The sequence below is a fragment of the Microtus pennsylvanicus genome, chromosome 10 (assembly GCF_037038515.1).
Source record: "Microtus pennsylvanicus isolate mMicPen1 chromosome 10, mMicPen1.hap1, whole genome shotgun sequence".
Lineage (NCBI taxonomy): Eukaryota > Metazoa > Chordata > Mammalia > Rodentia > Cricetidae > Microtus > Microtus pennsylvanicus.
Genome location: NC_134588.1, coordinates 34,293,457 through 34,314,783, shown reverse-complemented (window position 1 = coordinate 34,314,783; position 21,327 = coordinate 34,293,457). Strand labels below are relative to the sequence as shown.

At 39.0% G+C, this 21,327-nt stretch overlaps 1 protein-coding gene across 4 annotated transcripts in view; it reads right to left on the bottom strand.

Annotated features, from left to right (window-relative positions):
* Dennd1b (DENN domain containing 1B) overlaps positions 1 to 21,327 on the bottom strand; it is a 210,468-nt gene that overhangs the window by 34,362 nt on the left and 154,779 nt on the right. For all 4 annotated transcript variants that reach the window (XM_075988141.1, XM_075988142.1, XM_075988143.1 and 1 more), the window contains one exon: positions 1,443 to 1,533. In XM_075988141.1, the coding sequence (XP_075844256.1) occupies positions 1,443 to 1,533 (91 nt within the window). The remainder of the gene's footprint in view (positions 1 to 1,442; positions 1,534 to 21,327) is intronic.

Here is a 21,327-nt window from a genome sequence, read left to right as displayed (position 1 = left end):
AACAACCTGAATTAAGTAGATCACTAAGTCAGATGCTGACCAAGATCATATCCTCCTGTCCATATTTAAGCGCTATGGATTTTAGTTAAAATAATATTAACAATAAAATGAATTCATTATTCTTTTATCTCTCCTTTATTTCTACAGGTGCTGGACTAGCAGATATGACTACAGAAGTTAAGTGTACAAAGGGATCACAGCTCTACCCCATTACTGTCACAAGATGTCATCTTCAATTCTACAAAAGCTGCCAGCCTCACGGGTCATAAAGATAATGAGGCAGCAGCTATGTAAATACTGAGTGGATGCCTCAAGCAATTTGTCCATAAGCTGACAATATTTTGCTTGTCTCTGTTGAATAGTGAAAAAGCGTCATTTTAACACAAAAGTTCCATTGAAGCTAAATTTCTGCCCATGAGCTGAGAAGTGGGAGCTGAAAGAATCCACAGTCAGCTCTTGCTGAGTCAGTGGATTCCGCGAGGGGCTGTACTTCTGCCAGGTGAAATTCTATGGCCACCAAGCTCATTTGCTCTCTTCTAAATGAACAAATTCTCTTCGACCATCTATTTCTATGTTTTATAGCTGACAATAAGTATCATATAAGCATAAAGTTAAGGTGTAAAACTTGAAGCTATGTACATATTATTTTTATCTTTTCAAATCTAGTAACTATTTATTCAAACATAGACTAAAAACCTGGCTATCAAAGCAAACCAACAAAGAGGTCAAAACAAACACCAAACCAGAGAGAGAAGATATGGTATTTAAGTGGGTCTCACAAATAATACAGAGCAGTGTACTCAGCAATCCTGCGTGGAAGAATCACTGAGACACTGGAGGACTCCAGGAAAGTCCTCTGATGCCAGGACTACACAGTACATCTGCCGACAACATGTCAACACATAAATCATTCCTTACCTAGATTACGGCAAGACTGGATATTTACACTGGGAAGCCCTTCTATGTTTGGAATGGTAAACGTAGAACTTTGCAGACTAGAATTGGCAGTGATTCCCACACAGCACTTGCTGAAACAGGAAGTAAGCACGAGGCAGTCCAGTGCTTTCCCTCCACCACACTACAAAGCTCTACCCTACCAGTCTCAGGTCCAAACCCAGACTCAGCCACAGCCACCCCCACCACTACTAGAGAACCTACTTAGTGGGAAAGGGAAACGGATGGAAATTAATTGGAATTCTGTTGTTTCTTCTCAATAATACTAAGAGATTATTAGAGCCAATAACTACCAAGTTATGAAATAACCTTCCTGCCTTGATCATGAAAATAAGACCATAGCACAGCTCATATAAGACAAAAATCATAAATAAAACATTATGTGTTTAGGAGAAAATGATTGTTTATAAAAATACATATATCAGAGATAGACACAAAGGTCAGATGTTGTCTAGAAAATGGATAATCATATTCGAAATTGTCTTTACCTCCAGAGAAGCCACCCGAAGTGATCTCTTCTTCGAATATATCAGAGAAACCCCTTCCTGCATTAAGCTTTGCCAGTCGACCATCAATAAACTGAAATTTAAAAGTTTCAAATGTTAATTTTTCATAATAACATTAAAAATTACTTATAAATACAGAAAAGTGAGGGATATGGATATGATAAAAATAAGGATGTAAATAACAATCAAAGGAATCATAATATTAACAATTTACATAAAAGAAAACCATATAATAATGTAATTCTGTGTATAGATACACATATACAGTTTTAATGAACTTTTCTCATTTGGGCTGACAATGTTCCCTCCAATAACCAAAGACCACATAACAAAAAACTACAATACTAGTCATGAGAAGCCATCTTTTGAGTTGTTGACCAGGGCTGTGCAAGAGACTCTCAGAACATACAGCCTAGTAAAATTGCCTTCCATTGCCTCCAAAGGTGGAAGGTAAGTCTTTATTGCTGAAGACACCATGCACTTCAGACATGGGGCAAAGGGATCCCTGAGGTGGAACCGACCTGAATTCCTCTTCCCTCTCATAGTATCAGAGGGTACCATATAAACTTCCAGAGGAGAGAGATAACCAACATTCTGCCCAGCTATGATGCATATGAACATTAACAACCAGCAAAGCATAAGGGTGCACTAATGGCACACATACTATGTAAATAACAGCTCTCTAACTGTTAAGATTCACTCGATAGAGGGGAAACCTTGCCTAGTACTGGAAACCTAGCCAACTACCAGTGCTAGTAAAGTCATGGATATTGGAGGAGACTCTACAACCACTACTTTACTAAACCAACATGATTCTAAAACATTTGCCCTTATGCCCATAAATAAGCATACTTTTCCTCACTAAGGAAACTTCTCTTTGCAACAGATGGAGACCACTAAAAAAAACTACAACCAAATAAAATGAAGAGTTCCGGAGACCAGTTCCAACAGATACATCTTACAAAACAAGTCCCACACCTAAGGCTCACATAATGCTACAGAAGATGGCGATGGAAAGGTTTACAAGCCTTTCCATTTTCTGTGAGACTGTGTCTCTTAGTAATATTAAAAGCTACACCCATAAACTCTCACAAACATGACTGCCCAAACATAAGCTGAACAAAAACAGTAAGAATGGACATGCCATAGCAGGTGGGAAAAAACCCAAGAAATCCCACTCTACACAAAGAACTACAGGCAATGAAGTAAAGCTGGGAGTAGGGAAGGTGGTCTTCTCAAGGGATGAGTACATCAATTCTTTGTTCAGTGCCAAAAGATCAACCCTGAAAACATTCTGTGATGGTCTGAGTAGGTCACTACCTATACTCACCCTCATAGACTCCTACGTTTGAATGCTTGGCCTATAGAGAGTAGTAGCACTATTAGGAGGTGAAGCCTTGTTGGAAGAGGTGTGTCACTATGGGGGTGTGCCTTGAGGTCTCATATGCTCAAGCTACACCCAGTATGGGACACAGTGCACTTCCTATTACCTGTGAATCAAGATGTAAAACTCTCAGTTACTTCTTCAGCCCATGTCTGCCCACATGTCACCATGAAATAATGGACTAAAGTAACTGTAAGTCAGCCCCAATTAAATGTTTTCCTTTATGAAAGTTGCTGTGGCCACGGCGTCTCTTCACAGCAACAGAAACCCTAATTAAGACACATTCATATAAGTAACATCAATACTTATATTTAGGCTTATGTATATATGTATAGGCCATGAATTTGAAGTAAAGTGGGCAAGGGTGTTTGGGGGGTTGGGAGGAGAAAAGGGAAAGGAGAAATAAAATTATAATACAATCTCAAAATAGAAAATTTTTAAGTGTTACTCATAAAAATGCTAACAGCATATTTTAACACAGAAATATGCATATACAAGTCATACACATACACACACAGACACTCAGATACACACACAAGAACATTCTCAAGCAATACAAAGAGTAGGCACTTGGTGAAGAGCCATTTATTAGTTCAGTCACACGTGCTTAGCTCAGGCTCTCACTGTCCTAAAGCCAAGTACAGCAGTGGACACATGCTTGGTACAGTCAGTATCCCCTAATATTATCCTGATAATATCAATATTCACCAAAAAACATTCCTTGTCTAAACTATGGGGCCCTTAACTATAACCAAATACCAAGAATTTCTAACCATTCAATAATAAAACAAATACAGTTTTGGTGACACACAGTATAATTGTGGCTGAAGGATCATATTTAGGATTATTAGCTTAAATATCAAAGAAAGCACACATTGCTATGATTTGTTTAAGGTCCCTTTAAATAATGTTTTCAGTGTTCTTAAAGAAGAGACTTGAGTGAGAAGTGCAACTTCCATAGGCCCTGCACAACCTTTTCAAGATGCAACTGCCCTAGACAGTGCACATCTGTTCAAGTGAGAGCAATAAATATATGAACGCCTTCAAATATTGACAGTATTGAAAACGCTACAGATATTGACAGATGACCAGAGCAGGGGAATATCAATAACATATATTAAATACACACACACATACACACACACACACACACACACACACTTGTCCCTTGTTTCATTCTGCTTGTTTATTTATAGTTTGTCGTGCTAATAATGACAGTGAAAGGTCTCTAAGGCTGTCCTGTATCTTTCAGGCAAGGACATATCATGAAATATTTTAGTTGATTTTTTGAAGATGTAAATAGTAATAGTGAGCTTTAATATTTATTCCAAAGTTAACTCTCACTGCAATTTTAATACCAGAAATTAAAATTTGTTTGTTTTGCTTTTTCAAGACAGGGTTTCTCTGTGTAGCCCTGACTGTCCTGAAACTCAATTTGTAGACCAGGCTGACCTCAAACTAACAGAGATCTACCTGCCTCTGCCTCCTGAGTGCTGGGACTAAAGGCGTACACCACCACTTCCTATAGAAATTTAAATTTTAACTGAATTAAAATTACATAACCTGACTTAAAAAAATAATCTCACATGGTGCACAATTATTCTATTTGTAGAGATAAAACAGGAATTCCATTGAGAGGAGCTGCACAGAGCAATGCAGTATTCTCCAGGCAATAGTTCGCAGTAATACTTCAGGTTTCCCAGCTATAATATACAACTTTCAAGAAAAACTTTTATAGAGAAATTAAGCAACAATGGCAAATAAGTTAATGTATGACGTTAAAAATGAAGTGCAGCCTTTTTTATCATACAACTGTTTTTATCACAAGTGTGAGGTGATATGTCCAAACAGACACAGCCTAAAATGGTAGTTTTGGCTTTTTTATATCTTGAGTTATTCTTAAAAACTTCTAATACTTTGAAACAGAGACCAAAGATTACCCATTTTATGCCTTCATAAGCAGAGCATGCAGAAGGTTTCCTGTGGTGTAGATGCACAGAGTGGGCATGTGAAAGCCAGCATCAGCACTCTGCTGCAGAAGCAGCTTTATAATCCTTGGCTACTTTTTACCACTAAGATTCTCCTTTTCCAACAATTAAATATCACTAACTTTTGTGAGGGTTAACTAACATAGTACTCAGGAAAAATACTAAGTAACGAAGTTTTTTCTCCCTATTACCAGTGTGTTTCCAAAGTTAATCAACTGTGGGCTTCCTGAGAAACAGGTTATTGTGTTGCCCATGGATGCATCTTTAGTACCAGAGCACTGCAAAACCGCCTGGCATACAGTTATAATTATGCTTTAGTTTGCTGATAGTTGGAAAAACATAGTGCCTTGCTCTGCCACTGAGCTATGGAAATAGATCCAGACACATAGTTTAAATGGAATAAAGCTGAAGGGATAAAGAATATTCAAAAATGTTAAAGGCCATATATTTTTACTTGGCTTTAAAGGTTCATAATTACATCTATGTGGAGAATCAACATTTTATCTTTGGATCAAAGTCAGTAATTTAATGTCGATGTCTTCACTTTATACAAAAGTGATTAATTTGAAAATAAGACAGTTAAAGAAACATTTAAATTTTCACTTGTATGTGTTTTAACACAGAAGTATAAATCAAATTAAAGTGATATAAATCCAGAGACTAAGAATCGTCTTTTAAAGTATAGGGTGAAAGGAAAGCGATAAATTTAAAGTAATATATTACTGGCAAGGAGAATCCACTAAGGCATCCTTTTAAAGGAATTAATTTGTTCTAAAAGATTAAAAGTATAAGACTTTTAAAAAGGCTTTTCCTCTTTGTTTATGGGACAGAATCCATTTATTTTATTAAATGAGTGGAATAGTTTGAGTCAGAGAGAGAGAGAGAGAGAGAGAGAGAGAGAGGGAGAGAGAGAGAGAGAGAGAGAGAGAATCCCAAAAGCATGTAGGGATTGTGAACTTCTGGGCATGAGTACGTAGTTTATGTAAGTAAACTGGTGGGTTAAGCCAGCAGAAATGAATGACTTGGTACAATATCATGTGCTATCACTGGCTGTGCAAACATCCTGCCATCGACAATCCAACACTTCTCTAAGTACAGAGCAGGCGTTTCACACACACACACACACACACACACACACTATAAATCCAAATACACAGATGCTGGCAGCAGGCAAGGGTGAGCATGGTATTAAGGGAAAGGAGCGCTCAATGCCACAGTTGCCCAGACTCCTTTATTAGTGTGTATTTCAATAGCAGCTCTTCCTGACTTGATGTGGCTCGTGGTCACCCCACTGGCCTATCTCTACACATTCACAAGGCAAGAAAAGGAACAGTTTTAGATTCTGCTGCATACAATTATGAACTTAAAGAAAAGAAAACGAACTGATTTCTGTTTAAAAGATGAGGGCATAATCCATTGATAGTTCATTTAGCAAACATGTATTTTCAGATCACTGGAAGACAGTTTTGAGAGAATTGTTTTTGGGTTTGTTTTCCTGTAACACTGTCCACAGTAGTAACAGACAGAGCATGTATTAAGGAATGAGTGGATCTGTACAACAATTTGAAAGCCTTTTATAACATGGCCCTCGGAACTGTATCTTTGTAAAAAGTAAATTGTAAAGTGCTAAACTGACATGGGGCTAAGGAGACAGCTTGGCAAGAAAGAAGTTTTCTAAGCTTCACACACCTGCACTTAAGAGTCGGGTGGATCTCTGAGAGTTTGAGAATGGCCTGAGCTACAAAGTGAGTTCCAGGATAGCCAGGGCTACACAGAGAAACCCTGTCTCAAAAAACAAAGAGGAAAAAAACACTACACATGCAAGAACACATATGACCACCACCAGCACTAAACAATAACATCAAAGGAAGTTGGTTTCTGAGAAGCAATGTCTTCAGCTGATGTCTGGCCTGCATTCACACCCACCCCTGCATAAGAACTCATAGATGACCAGTTCTCAAGTCAAGTGAGACTATGCATAAGATAAAGAACAGTTTCTATCTAGGCCACAACAATGGCAAGAACTGGATTTTCTTAACCTTGCTGGCATGACATGAAATAGTGAGGCAGGTTCAAAAAGAAACAAACATTCTTCAGCAGCAAATGAGCTTCTTGTCCTCCTTTTGAAGCTGAAGTCATTAAAACCATCTAAACCTTTATAATCTTCACACACCTGTTTTATAGGAAACTGGTTCGAAGAAATCACTGCTTAAAAGTCACTTCAGCAAGTCATACTACTCATGAAAACCCAGCATGGAAAAAGAGGTCATAAATTTCCAAAAGAACAAGGTGGGTATTTGGGAAGGTTTGGGCAGAGGGAAAGAGAGAGAAAGTGACTATATTATAATCTAAAAAGATAAAATAATCGAGAACTAGAACTTCAAAATACAATTAAATGTCCAATGAATTGAAAATGTAATACACTTTAGAAATTAGATATCATGGCAAACTTTTTCCGCAAAACTGTTTTGAAAATATTGTTCTGGTCACATTCCAGATTACACCTGAAACAAAGGATGAGCAGCTGAGCTGAGCAGCTCTCAGAGGTGCACACATGCTCTCTGTTACCAAATTCTCATGTGGGGAATTTCCAGAACAAATCTAAAAATCCAAAAGGAAGTCATTACTAACATTCTTTTGCATTTACCGTCTACAGTAGAAATATTTAATTGAAATGTTGCAAACCATCTATAAAAACTATAAGGTACTAAATAATTAGACTTTATGATTTTGATATTTAAAATATAGCATTTGATTTGTGTGGAGGATCATAAAAAAATCTTTGTGCTAGGGATAGCATTTATCGGTGCAGTTATTTAGAAAGTGTGTTGGTTTGAGAGGTTACTGACAATGACACATGCTACAATAAGTTAAATTAGCAGATATTTAGATATAACCACTAAACAGAAAGTGGTAACTTGGTGTCTACATATATATATATATATATATATATATAAGCTGCACTTACATAGGGGATAAGGCAGACCAGTTTAGAGCCCAAAGCAAGAAAAGAAAAAGTGGGGAGAAAAGGGAAAAACTCTTAAGTTTATGATATAGTAAAGCTTGGCTAATGACGTCACTGCACTATTCCATAATTCTAACTTTGATACCACGGCATGAGTAGACAACACTTGAAGAGAATAAAGAACGTGGACTAATAGCTAACAGGACTAATAACTGAAAAGAAGTTACAGAAGAACCAAACTACCCCCACAGTACACGCACCAGTTGACAGGCAATTCAACGGTCTCTAGAAGTTAGTTTGTCAAGTTTTGCGTTAACTAAAGCATTAACAATCAGTGTATCCACTCATTTAAGAACTATCAGTGTTTATTCCACCCCTCGCACTTTGCCAGATGTCTGTTCTACTTTAATCAGTGAATTTGGAAAAACAGAACCATTGTGATGTTTCAGGATCTCAAGGCTGTAGGCGACAACAGGGTATAAGACACAGTGAGTTGCCTACAGTGTTACAGGTGGTGGGTACTGAAAGAAACAGCCTGGAGGAGGCTGGAGAGGAGAAGGATGTGAATGTTAGATGGAGGCTGGTCAGGGTAGACTATCTGAGCCAAGACTGGACAGTGAGTGAGTCTGATGGCGAGGTGGACTTCAGGCAGGTGGAGAGGTAAATCAGTATGAGGAAAAAGCATGATGCAGTAGGGCAGGGACATACAAGGGCCAGCCTGAGGCTCCCCCATCTGAAGTACGAATAACCTCATGGCTACCCAGGCAACACTCAGAATCTCCAAATCAAACAGGGTCTCAATATTGCCAAATCATTTTATTTTTCCCTGATAATTTTTTTCACCATCTATTTTTTTAAGTTCTGTATCTTCTTTCTACTTCAATGTCCAGACATTTCCCCATTCCCTCTAGGCTGATGATTTTAGTTGCTATTTCACCAAAAAGAAAAAAAGAGATCTAGTAGAGAAAGAAAGCGAGTCCAGGAGACAAGAGCAGTTGCTATGAATCTCCTGATCTTACCCACATTCCCTTGTCCGTTTGGGTTGCTCCTTACAGAAAAATGCAGAGCTGGCATGCTTGCCTCCATGTCCTCTCCCTTCAGGCCTCTAACCACTATTTCTACCTCCATAGCAGCAAAACCTCTGTGGTTCCAACCCTAGTCTTCAGCTCTATTTGATTAACGCTATGAGCACTGACAGTTTAGCTCCCGTTGGAATTCGTTACTTGCCTATGAAATCAAGTTCTCTCCTGATTTCTGCCCTACCTCACTGCTTGCCTGCTCCTCTGTAGCCTCCTTTGATACTTTTCTTGGACCTTTGCTCATCTTTCAATCTGATGGCTATAAAAACAATGTTATCTGTTGATTAATACCAATTCTCCATCTCCAGTCCAATTTTCTTATGTGCTATGTTTATCTGTTTGCCTACTCAGTACCTTATTTGCATATCTAATCACACTGAACTTAGCATTTCTGAAACATAATTTTTATTAAAAAAAATTTAGCCACTATCTCCCGCAGCTCAGTTAAGTGAGCTATCCTGTCCAGTTTCTCAACGCAGAAAGAATACGATGAGCTTTCTCTAACATTTAATACTATGTCTTCTGGGATCTCTGCTGGTCTCCTCATCAAAACAGATGTAGCATCTGGCCAGGTCTCATTATAAATTCTACTGTCTGTTCCCCACTGCTGTCATGTCTCAGATGGATTATACAAACACCCGGAACCTTTTGTGCTTCTGCCTTTGGTTACCCCACAGAGAGGGCGCTGCTCAGATACCACATTCTCAGGTAGGCATGCTCAGATGACACCATTTCACCATGATGCAGACATGGACGTGTATGTAGACTCTGTGTCCATACCTACACCCTCACTTCTGTCAGACCTATTTGCCTGTCTTGTAATGAACTGTTTATTCTCCACAGTACTTACAACTTTTAAAGTTCCACACATTTAGTAATTTTGCTGCCTCTCTCCTCTCCTTAGGAGTGGAAGAGGTTCATCCCTAATTTGCTTTCTGAGAAGTCCCACCTAGAACACTACCTAACATACAGGGACCATTCAAATTACATGGTGGAATGGGGGAATGAAGAGACTTAGGTGGCTGTGTGTCTTTAAGAGTACAAGTCTCACTTGTTAATGACACTTCATTAGAAATGGGCTTTAAAAGAGGAAGGCATTCAAATTAGTAATTAGATTCAATAACTTGCCTATTTCACAGACTCTCTATGGCTTTGATGGAGGAAGACTGGGCACATTTTGAGGAATACATTTTGAGCGCTACTTGAAATCAGCCAGAAAAAGATGCTAAAATTGTACCCTTTTTCCTGAAATGCTGCTTGACCCTGCAAATTCTTCTGCATCCAAGTCAGTATCTCCCTTTGCCTCCTTCGCTGTTCTATTCTTTGAGACACGGTTGAATACACGTTTGGTGTAGCTACCGTCTCTCATGCTCTCATTCGCTGTTCTATTCTTTGAGACACGGTTGAATACACGTTTGGTGTAGCTGCTGTCTCTCATGCTCTCATTCGCTGTTCTATTCTTTGAGACACGGTCGAATACACGTTTGGTGTAGCTACCGTCTCTCATGCTCTCATTCGCTGTTCTATTCTTTGAGACACGGTCGAATACACGTTTGGTGTAGCTACTGCCTCTCATGCTCTCATTCGCTGTTCTATTCTTTGAGACACGGTTGAATACACGTTTGGTGTAGCTACTGTCTCTCATGCTCTCATTCGCTGTTCTATTCTTTGAGACACGGTTGAATACACGTTTGGTGTAGCTGCTGTCTCTCATGCTCTCATTCGCTGTTCTATTCTTTGAGACACGGTCGAATACACGTTTGGTGTAGCTACCGTCTCTCATGCTCTCATTCGCTGTTCTATTCTTTGAGACACGGTCGAATACACGTTTGGTGTAGCTACCGTCTCTCATGCTCTCATTCGCTGTTCTATTCTTTGAGACACGGTCGAATACACGTTTGGTGTAGCTACCGTCTCTCATGCTCTCATTCGCTGTTCTATTCTTTGAGACACGGTCGAATACACGTTTGGTGTAGCTACCGTCTCTCATGCTCTCATTCGCTGTTCTATTCTTTGAGACACGGTCGAATACACGTTTGGTGTAGCTACCGTCTCTCATGCTCTCATTCGCTGTTCTATTCTTTGAGACACGGTTGAATACACGTTTGGTGTAGCTACTGCCTCTCATGCTTCACACGTCCAGTGTCACCTGGCGCTGCAAGAGCAGAGTCGTCAGTACTAGTAATGTGTGTGTTGCTCCTAGCTGCAAATCACATACCAAGAATAGCTAGCATGGAGAGTTATGACAATTTACTGTGTAGGTTAAAAGCTTTTCCAAATCTCCCCAAATCTCTAGCTAACATAAAAGGAAACTATTTGACTTCTGAACCATCCCTTTTATCAGACAGCTTACCAAGTCAGAAGAAGAGATCATGTCACAGTTTACAGAAAGCTAAGATTCTCACAGACTTTCCATTTCAATACACCACAGAAGAAACTTCAAGCTTGAAACTGCAGACAACTCTCAGTATAACAGTACAAGTTTTGAAGAGTTCTACTATATTCAACTTCACAGTTTCTTTCTTATATACTAAATGCCACAATATTTTCAGGCCTATTCCATATAGTAGGCAGTTTTGGTTTCATTATTACTAAATACATATTGTAATACTAGATATTAGGACACAGAAGTACTTAACACAAACCATACATAACCCATACCATTAAAGAGTCTATAACTCAAAAACGTCAAACAAAAGAAGAAATGTGATATGGCACAAATCCAAAACTGCTAAGAGGAGAGGGATTTATGAAAGAATGGGAGGCCCAATCAGAAAGAGGCACTAAGTCTTAAGGCGCAATCTGGGTAGTATCGACTAGACAAAGTGTATTTGGAGCAGAAGAGACAATAACAAGCATTCATCAATGGTTTCCTAGAGTGAGAATAAGCATTCATGGTTTCTTAGACCCACAGCATGTAATTCACAGTCACAACCGCTGATAAGTTATTTAGCTGCTAGATTTTGCTTTAACCTCAGAAGTGTAGCCAGATTACACATGGTTATCGTGAATATTAAAGAAGATTAAAAGAAGCACTCGAACCCCATGGTGGTGGTGGCACATGCCTTTAACCCCAGCACTTTGGAGGCAGAGGCAATCAGATCTCTGTGAAGTTGAGGCCCGCCTTGTCTATAAAGCGAGTTCAAGACAGCCAAGACTGTTACACAGAGACACTAAAATCCTCGTCTGAAACCTCTTGAGGAAGCCCCCCTCCAGTTCGAATCACCCTAGGCACCAAGGTCTTCCATGATTGAACTAGTATGGCCCATTAAGTGGTGCTTAAAGCATTCCACTGCTTTCCTAACCCAAAGTACAAAACTCTAAATTTCTTCAAACAAAAACATGGTCAGGCCTACCACAGCAATACCCTAGTCCCTGGTACCAACTTGTCTTAGTTAGGGTTTTTATTGCTTTGAAGAGAGACCATGACCAGTGAAAGAAAGTCTTATAAAGATTGAGGTGGTGGCTTACAGTTTCAGAAGTTTAGTCCATTATCATCATGGTAGGACATGGCATTGTGCAAGCAAACAAGGTACTGGAGCTGAGAGCCCCATATATTGATTAACAGGCAACAGGAAGTGAACTGTCTCACTGGGAGAGGCTTGAGCATATACGACACCTCAAAGCCTGCCTCCACAGGGTCATAGTACCTCCAACAAGACCGTACTTACTCCAACAAAACCACATCTCCTAATAGTGCCACCCCCGTTGAGGGCCATTTTCCTTTAAGACACCTTAGGGGGAGACTTCAACAGACAAGTCATCCCCCCAAAAAAAGGAACCAAAAGACTAAACTGGGAAATACTGGAACTAACAGGCTATAAACCAAATGAGCCTAACAGATACCTACAGAATATTTCACCCAAACACAAAACAATATACTTTCTTCTTAGAACCTCATAAAAATTTCTCCAAAAAATGACCAGATATTTGGTCACCAACTAAGGCTCAACAGATACAAGAAAACTGAAATAAGTCCCTGCGTCCTATCTGACCAACACTGACTAAGCTGGATTTCAACAGTAACAGAAACAGCAGCAAACATACAAATTCATGGAAATTGAACAACTCTCTACTGAATGAAAAAGGAGTCAAAACAGTAATAAATAAATTAGACTTTCTAGACTGTACTGAAAATAAATATATACTATACCCAAACTTACAGGACGCCGTGAAAGTGGCATTGAGAGTAAAGTTCATAACACTAAGTGCCTATTAAACAGACTGGAGAGGTCTCATGCTAGGAACTTAATAGCTCACATGAAAGTTCTGGAACAAAATGAAGTAAGCACACACAAGAGGCGTAGACGGCAAAAATAATCAAACTGAGGGTTGAGACCAATAAAATACAAAGAGAACAATAAAAAGATCAATGAGCTGGGCGTTGGTGGCATATTCCTTTAACCCCAGAAATTGGGAGGCAGAAACAGTTGGATCTCTGTGAGTTCGGGGTTAGTTTGGTCTACAAAGTGAGTTCCAGGGCAGGCTCCAAAACTACAGAGAAACTCTGTCTGGACAGGAACCCACACTGGAGCACTGGACTGAGCTCCCGGGGTCCCAGTGGGGAGCAGGGGGGGGGGGAGAACATGAGCAGAGAGGTCGGGACCGCGGGGGGTGCGCCCACCCACTGGGATGGTGCAGCTGATCTGCTGGGAGCTCACCAAGGCCAGCTGGACTGTTACTGAAAAAGCATGGGTTAGGGCTGGACTCTCTGAACATGGCGAACAATGCGGGCTGATGAGAAGCCAAGGACAATGGCGCGGGGTTTTGATCCTACGCAATGTGCTGGCTTTGTGGGAGCCTAGCCAGTTTGGATGTTCACCTTCCTAGATATGGATGGAGGGGGGAGGACCTGGGACTTACCACGGGTTAGGGAACCCTGACTGCTGTTTGGACTGGAGAGGGAGGGGGAAAGGAGTGGGAGGAGGGGGAGAGGGGTGGGAGGAGGGGGAGAAGGGTGGGAGGAGGGGGAGAAGGGTGGGAGGAGGGGGAGAAGGGTGGGAGGAGGGGGAGGGAAATGGGAGGCTGGGAGGAGGTGGAAACTTGTTTTTTTTTCTTCCTTTTCTCAATAAAAAAAAAAAAAAGAAAAACCAAAAAGGAAAAAAAAAAGAATGAGACAAAGAGTTGGTTCTTTAAGAAAATCAACATATAGACAAAATGGTATCTAAATTAACTGGAAGAGAGAGAAAGAATATAGAAATTAACAAAATCAGAAACCAAAAGGGGACATAACAACAGACACTGAGGAAATTCAAAGAATCATTATAACATAATTCAAAAACTTATACTTTACAAATTTGGAAAATCTAAAAGAAATGTACAATTTTCTTGATAGACATTACTTACTAAAGTTCAATCAAGATCAGATAAATAATTTAAATAGAACTAAGACCCATAAGGAAATAGAAGCAGTAATTAAAAGTGTCCCAACAACAACAAAAAAGTCCATGGCCAGACAGTTTTAGTACAAAATTCTACCAGACTTTCAAAGAAAAGTTAACACCAATACTCAAATTATTCAACAAAATAGAAAGCAGAAGAATACTGCCCAATTATTTGATGATACCAAAGTCATGCTGATACCTAAACCATACAAAGACTCAGCAAAGAAAAATAATTATAGTCCAGATTCTGTTATGAACATAGATGAGAAAATACTCAATAAAATACTTGCAAACTAAATCAAAGAACACATCCACCATAATCCACCATAATCATGGAGGCTTCATTCCAGAGATGCGGGAATGGTTCAATATAATTTACCAAATAATCTGTCAATGTAATCAACCACATTAGCCTGAACAGAAAAAAAAACCCCACATGTTCATCAAATTAGATGAAGAAAAGGCCTTTGCAAAATCCAATACCTCTAAAAGACCTGACAAGATCAGGGATACAAGGGACATACATAAACATCATAAAGGCAACACACAGGAAGCTGATAGCCAACATTATATTTAATGGAGAGAAACTTAAAGCAATTCCATTAAAACCAAGAACAAGACTAGTTAATCCATACTTTCCATATCTATTCAATATAGTACTTAAAGTTTTAGTTAGAGCAATGAGACAATTGAGGCAGATCAAGAAGATATAAATTGGAAAAGAAGAAGCCAAAGAATCACTATTTGCAGAAGATATGGTAGTATATATACGTGACCCTAAAAGTTCCACCAGGGAAATCCTATATCTGATAAAAAGTTTCAATGAAGTGGCTGGATACAAACTTAACTAAAAAAAAAAAAAATCAGTAACCCTCCTATATACAAACGACAAATAGACTAAGAAAGAAATCAGGGAAATAACACGTTCACAAGAACCGCAAATAAAATAAAATAAAATATCTCGAGATAACTCTAACCAACCAACCTATGAAAAACTCATAGGACAAAAACCTCAAGTCTTTGAAGAAAGAAATTCAAGAAGATACAAGAAAATGGAAAATCTTTTATGCTCATGTATCAATAGGATGAAAATAGTAAATATCCACAGAGTCAATACAATTAGCATCAAAATTCTAACACAATTCTTTAGACTTTAAAAGAACAATTCTCAAATTCATATGGAAATCAAAACACTCAGGCTAGGTAATGCAGTTCTGTACAATAAAAGTAAAATTGAAGAGATCAGCCCTGATTTCAAGCTGTACTCCAAAGGTGTAGTAATAAAAATCACATGGCATCCGTGTAAAACCAAACATGTTGATCAATGGAATTGAATTGTAGACCCAGACATAAATTCACACACCTATGGACACCTGATTTTTGGTAAAGAAGCCAGAAATACACACTAGATAAAACAAAAATAAACAAACAAAAAAAGGACAGCATCTTCAACAAATGGTGCTGATCAAACTGGAAATCTGCATGTAGAAGAATGCAAATAGATCGTTCCTATCACCTTGCACAAAACTCAAGTTCAAGTGGATCAAAAACCTCAACAACAATATGAAAAACCAGACATACTGAACCTAATAGAAAAGAAAGTGAAAAATAGCCTTGAAAGCCACTAATAACAGGCACTGAGATACAATTAATAAATGGGACTTCATGAAACTGAAAAAGTTTTGTAAGACCAAAAACAATATCAATGAGAGAAAGTGGCAGCCTATAGAAAGGGAAAAGATTTTTATCAACTCCAAATTCGATAGAGGACTAATATTCAAAATATACAAAGAATTCAAGAAACTGGATATCAAAAAGCAATAATCTGCCAGCATTGGTAGCACACACCTTTAATCCTAGCATTTGGGAGGCAGAGGTGGGCAGGGCTCTGTGAATTCAGGGACAGCCTTGTCTACAGAGTGAGTGACAGGACAAGCTCCAAAACTACATAGATAAATCCTGTCTTGAAAAACAAACAAACAAACAAACAATAATCCAGTTAAAATTTTGGGTACAGGTCTAGACAGGGGATTTTCAATAAAGCAATCTCAAAGGGCTAAGAAACACTTAAATGTTCAACATCCTTAGCCATCAGGGAAATGAAAAAAGGTATTTTGAGATTCTATCTTACACCTGTGAGAATGCCCAAGATCAGCAATACAAGTAACAGCTCATGCTGGTGAGGATGCCATCCTTCAAACACCTTGTACTCCACAAAATGAACAAATTTCTTGAAAGATACCACCTACCTAACAAAGTTAAATCAAGATCAGATGAACAATAAATAGCCCTACAACCCCTAAGGGAATATAAACAGTCATTAAAAGTGTCACAAACAAAAAAGCCTCTCTAGGATCACGAATTATAGGCTCAATGTCCTTTATTTATGGCTAGAAACCAATTATGAGTGAGTACACCTCATGTTCCTCTTTTTGGGTCTGGCTTACCTCACTCAGGATAGTGTTTTCTATTTCCGTCCATTTGCATGCAAAATTCAAGAAGTCATTGTTTTTTACTGCTGATTAGTACTCTAATATGTTTATATGCCATACTTTCTTCATCTATTCCTCCATTGAAGGGCATCTAGGTTGTTTCCAGGTTCTGGCTATTACAAACAATGCTGTTATCAACATAGTTGAGCATATACTTTTGTTGTATGATAGGGCATCTCTTGGGTATATTCCCAAGAGTGGCATTGCTGGGTCCAGGGGTAGGTTGATCCCTAATTTCCTGAGAAACCGCCACACTGCTTTCCAGAGTGGTTGCACAAGTTTGCATTCCCACCAGCAATGGATGAGTGTACCCCTTTCTCCACAATCTCTCCAGCAAATATCATTGGTGTTTTTTATTTTAGCCATTCTGACAGGTGTAAGATGGTATCTTAAAGTTGTCTTGATTTGCATTTCCCTGATCACTAAGGAAGTTGAGCATGACCTTAAGTGTCTTTTGGCCATTTGAACTTCTTCTGTTGAGAATTCTGTTTAGCTCAGTGCCCCACTTTATAATTGGGTTGATTAGCCTTTTACGGTCTAGTTTCTAGAGAAGCTAAATAAGAAGGTGAACCCAAAGAAAAACATAAAGGCATCCTCCTGAATATTAACCTTCATCAGGCGATGAAAGGAGACAGAGACAGAGACCCACATTGGAGCACCAGACATAAATCTCAAGGTCCAAATCAGGAGCAGAAGGAGAGAGAGCACGAGCAAGGAACTCAGGACCACAAGGGGTACACCCACACACTGAGACAATGGGGATGTTCTATTGGGAACTCACCAAGGCCAGCTGTCCTGGGTCTGAAAAAGCATGGGATAAAACAGGACTTGCTGAACATAGCGGACAATGAGGACTACTGAGAACTCAAGAATAATGGCAATGGGTTTTTGATCCTACTGCACATACTGGCTTTGTGGGAGCCTAGGCAGTTTGGATGCTCACCTTACTAGACCTGGATGGAGGTGGGTGGTACTTGGACTTCCCACAGGGCAGGGAACCCTGATTGCTCTTCGGGCTGACAAGGGATGGGGACTTGATTGGGGGAGGGGAGGGAAATGGGAGGCGGTGGTGAGGAGGAGGCAGAAATCTTTAATAAATAAATAAATAAATAAAAATAAATATATTTTTAAAAAAACAAAAAAGCCCAAGGCCAAACAGTTTTATCAGAAAATGCTACCAGACTTTCAAAGAAAAGTTAACATACATACTCCTCAAATTATTCCACAAAAAATAAACAGAAGGAACATTTTCCAATTCATTGTATGAGTCCACAGTCACCCTGATACTTAAATCAAACAAAACTTCAATAAAGAGAAGTACAGACCAATTTCTTTTATGAACATTGATGCAAACATACTCAAATACCTGCAAACCAAATCTAAGAACACATCAAAAACATCATCCACCATAATCTTTCCCAGAGATGAAGGGATGGTTCAACACATGAAAATCTGTCAATACAATCAAAATATATACAAACCGAAAGTAAAAAAAAAAAACCCATATAATCATCTCATCAGATAATGAAAAGCCTTCAACAAAATCCAACACCCCTTCAAGATAAAAGCCCTGGAGAGATCAGGAATACAAGGGGCATGCCTAAACAATAAAGGTAATATACAGCAAGCCGATAGCCAACACCAAATCAAATGAAGAGAAACTCAAAGCATTCCCTCTAAAATCAGAAACAAGACAAGGCTGTTCACTCTCCCTATATCTATTTAATATGGTACTTAAAATTCTAGCTGGAGCAATAAGACAACTAAAGGAGATCTAAGAGATACAAAATAGAAAGGAAGAAGTCAAACTTTCACTAGTTGCAGATGATATGATAGTATATACAAATGATGCAAAAAATTTTACCAGGAAACACCTATAGGTAATAAGCACCCTCAGTGAAGTGGTTGGATACAATATTAATTTTTAAAAAATCAGCAGCCTTCTTATAATCAAATGATAAAGAGGCTGAGAAAGAAATCAGGGAAACAACACCCTTCACAATAGCCACAAATAATAACAAAAAAAATCTTGGTGTAACTGTACTTGACTAAATGAAAAACCTGTATGACAAGAACTTCCAGTCTTCGAAGAAATAAACTGGAGAAGATAACAGAAGATAAAAAGATCTTCCATCCTGGAGGGGGGAGGACCTTGGACTTCCCACAAGACAGGGCACCCTGACTGCTCTTAGGACTGGAGAAAGAGGAGGAGGAGGGAGGGGGAGGGAAATGGGAGGAGGGGAGGAGGTGGAAATTTTTAATAAATAAATAAATAAATAAAAAGATCCCCCATCCTTATGGATCTGTAGTATTAACATAATAAAATGGCCATCTTACCAATATCAATTTATTGATTCAATACAATCTCCATCAAAATCCCAACACAATTCTTTACAGACCTCAAAAGAAAAATAACTTCCCAAGGAAAAATAAAAAAAACTCAGACTAGCTAAAGCAATCCTGTGCAATAAAAGAACTTCTGGAGGTATCACCATCCCTTATTTCAAGCTCTAAAAGGAGCTATAGTAATAAAACCCACAAGATATTGGCATAAAAATAGACATGTGAACCAATGAAATCAAATCAAAGACCCAGATATAAATTCACACCCTTATGGGCATCCAATTTTAGATAAAGAAGCTAAAATTATACAATGGAAAAAAGAAAGCATCTTCAACAAACAGTGCTGGTACAAGTGGATGTCTAGATGCAGAAGAATGCAAAGAGGTCCGTTATCTATGACTCTACACAAAACTCAAGCCCAAGTGAATCAAAGACTTCAACATAAATCCAGATACACTGGACTTGACAGGAAAGAAAGTGGGAAATAGCCTTGAAAAAATTGGCACAGGAGACAACTTCCTGAATAGAACACCAATAGCTCAGACACCATGATTAAAATTTAATAAGTGCGTCCTCATGAAACTGAAAAGTTTCTATGAGGCAAAGGATACCATCAATAAGACAAAACTATAATCTACAGAATGGGAAAATATCTTCATCAACCCTACATCTGACAAAAGGCTAATTTCCAAAATATAAAAGGAACTCAAAAACTAGACATCCCCACACAAAATAATGCAATAGAAAACAGGATACAAATCTAAACAGAGAATTCTCAACAAAGGACTCTCAAATGGCCAGGAAGCATTCAACAGACTTAGTTATCAGGAAAATGAAAATCAAAATGACTCTAAGATTCCATCTTACACCTATCAGAATGTCTAAGATCAAAAACACAAGTGACAGCTAATGCTGGCAGGGATGTGGAGCAAATAGAATACTCCTCCATTGCTGGTGGGAGTACAAATCTGTACAGTCACTTTGGAAATCAATAAGGATGCTTCTCAGAAAATTGGTACTCGATCTACCTCACAAGCCAGCTATGGCACTCTTGGACATGTACCCAAAGCTACTAGAGCACAGGACACTTACTCAACTATGGTCACAGTAGCTTTGTTTCTAACTGCCAGACTGTGGAAAAAAAATCTAGATGTCCCTCAACTAAAGAATGGATAAAGAAAATGTGATGTATCTACACAATGAAAGTAAGAAATTTGCAGGCAGATGGATGGAACTAGAAAAAAAAAATCATCTGGAGTGAGGTAACTCCAGATTCAGAAAGACATATAAGGTATATACTCACTTGTAAGTGGAGATTAGCCACAAAGTAAAGGCTAACCACGCTACAATCCACAGACACAGAGAAGCTAAGTAACAATGAGGGCTCGGGTGGGAAGGGGTGCATGAATCTCCCTGAGAAGGGGAAATAGAATATACACTGCAGGTGGACCGGACAGATGGGGGAACAGTAACAGGAAGATCAGGTGGGAGAAAGATGGAGGGAGAGAATACTTAGAGAGACAACTGGAATTGGGCTGTACCTTGGGGACAAGCTAGAAACTTAGTGCAATGGAAATTCCCAGATATCTATGAGAGCGACCCTAGCTATGCCTCCTAGCAATGTGTATACAGAGCCTGAATTGGTCATCACTGTAACCAGGCAAGACTTCCAGGGGATGGTTTGTGTCTTAGTTAGGGTTGTCTATTGCTGTGAAGAGATAGCATGACCAAGCAACTCAAATAAAGAAAAACATTTAATTGCATGGCAGTCAGACATGATGTATGTGAGTTTTATATCTTATACAAGCAACAGGAAGTGATTTCTATCTCTCTCTCTCTCTCTCTCTCTCTCTCTCTCTCTCTCTCTCTCTCTCTCATTACGTGTGGCCTGAAAGATATATGAGACTTCGCCTCCATGGTTAAACACTTCCTCCATCAAGGCCACACCTACTCCAGCAAGGCCATACCTCCTAATTGCACAACTTACTTTGGGTGCCATTTTCTTTCAAACCACCACAAACTAGAACACACCAACCCAGCCATAAATCCTTTGCCCTACAATTTGTCCTACCTGCAAGATGTGTTGGGGTTAAGGTGGCTCAGAAATTGTGGGAGTTTACAATGACCTGTCCAGATTGAGACCCATGCGATAAGAGGGAGCCCCTCTGACACTGCCTAGAAGGCCAGGACCCAGAGGCTGGATAGCTTAGAGATTTAGGATAGAACCCAATA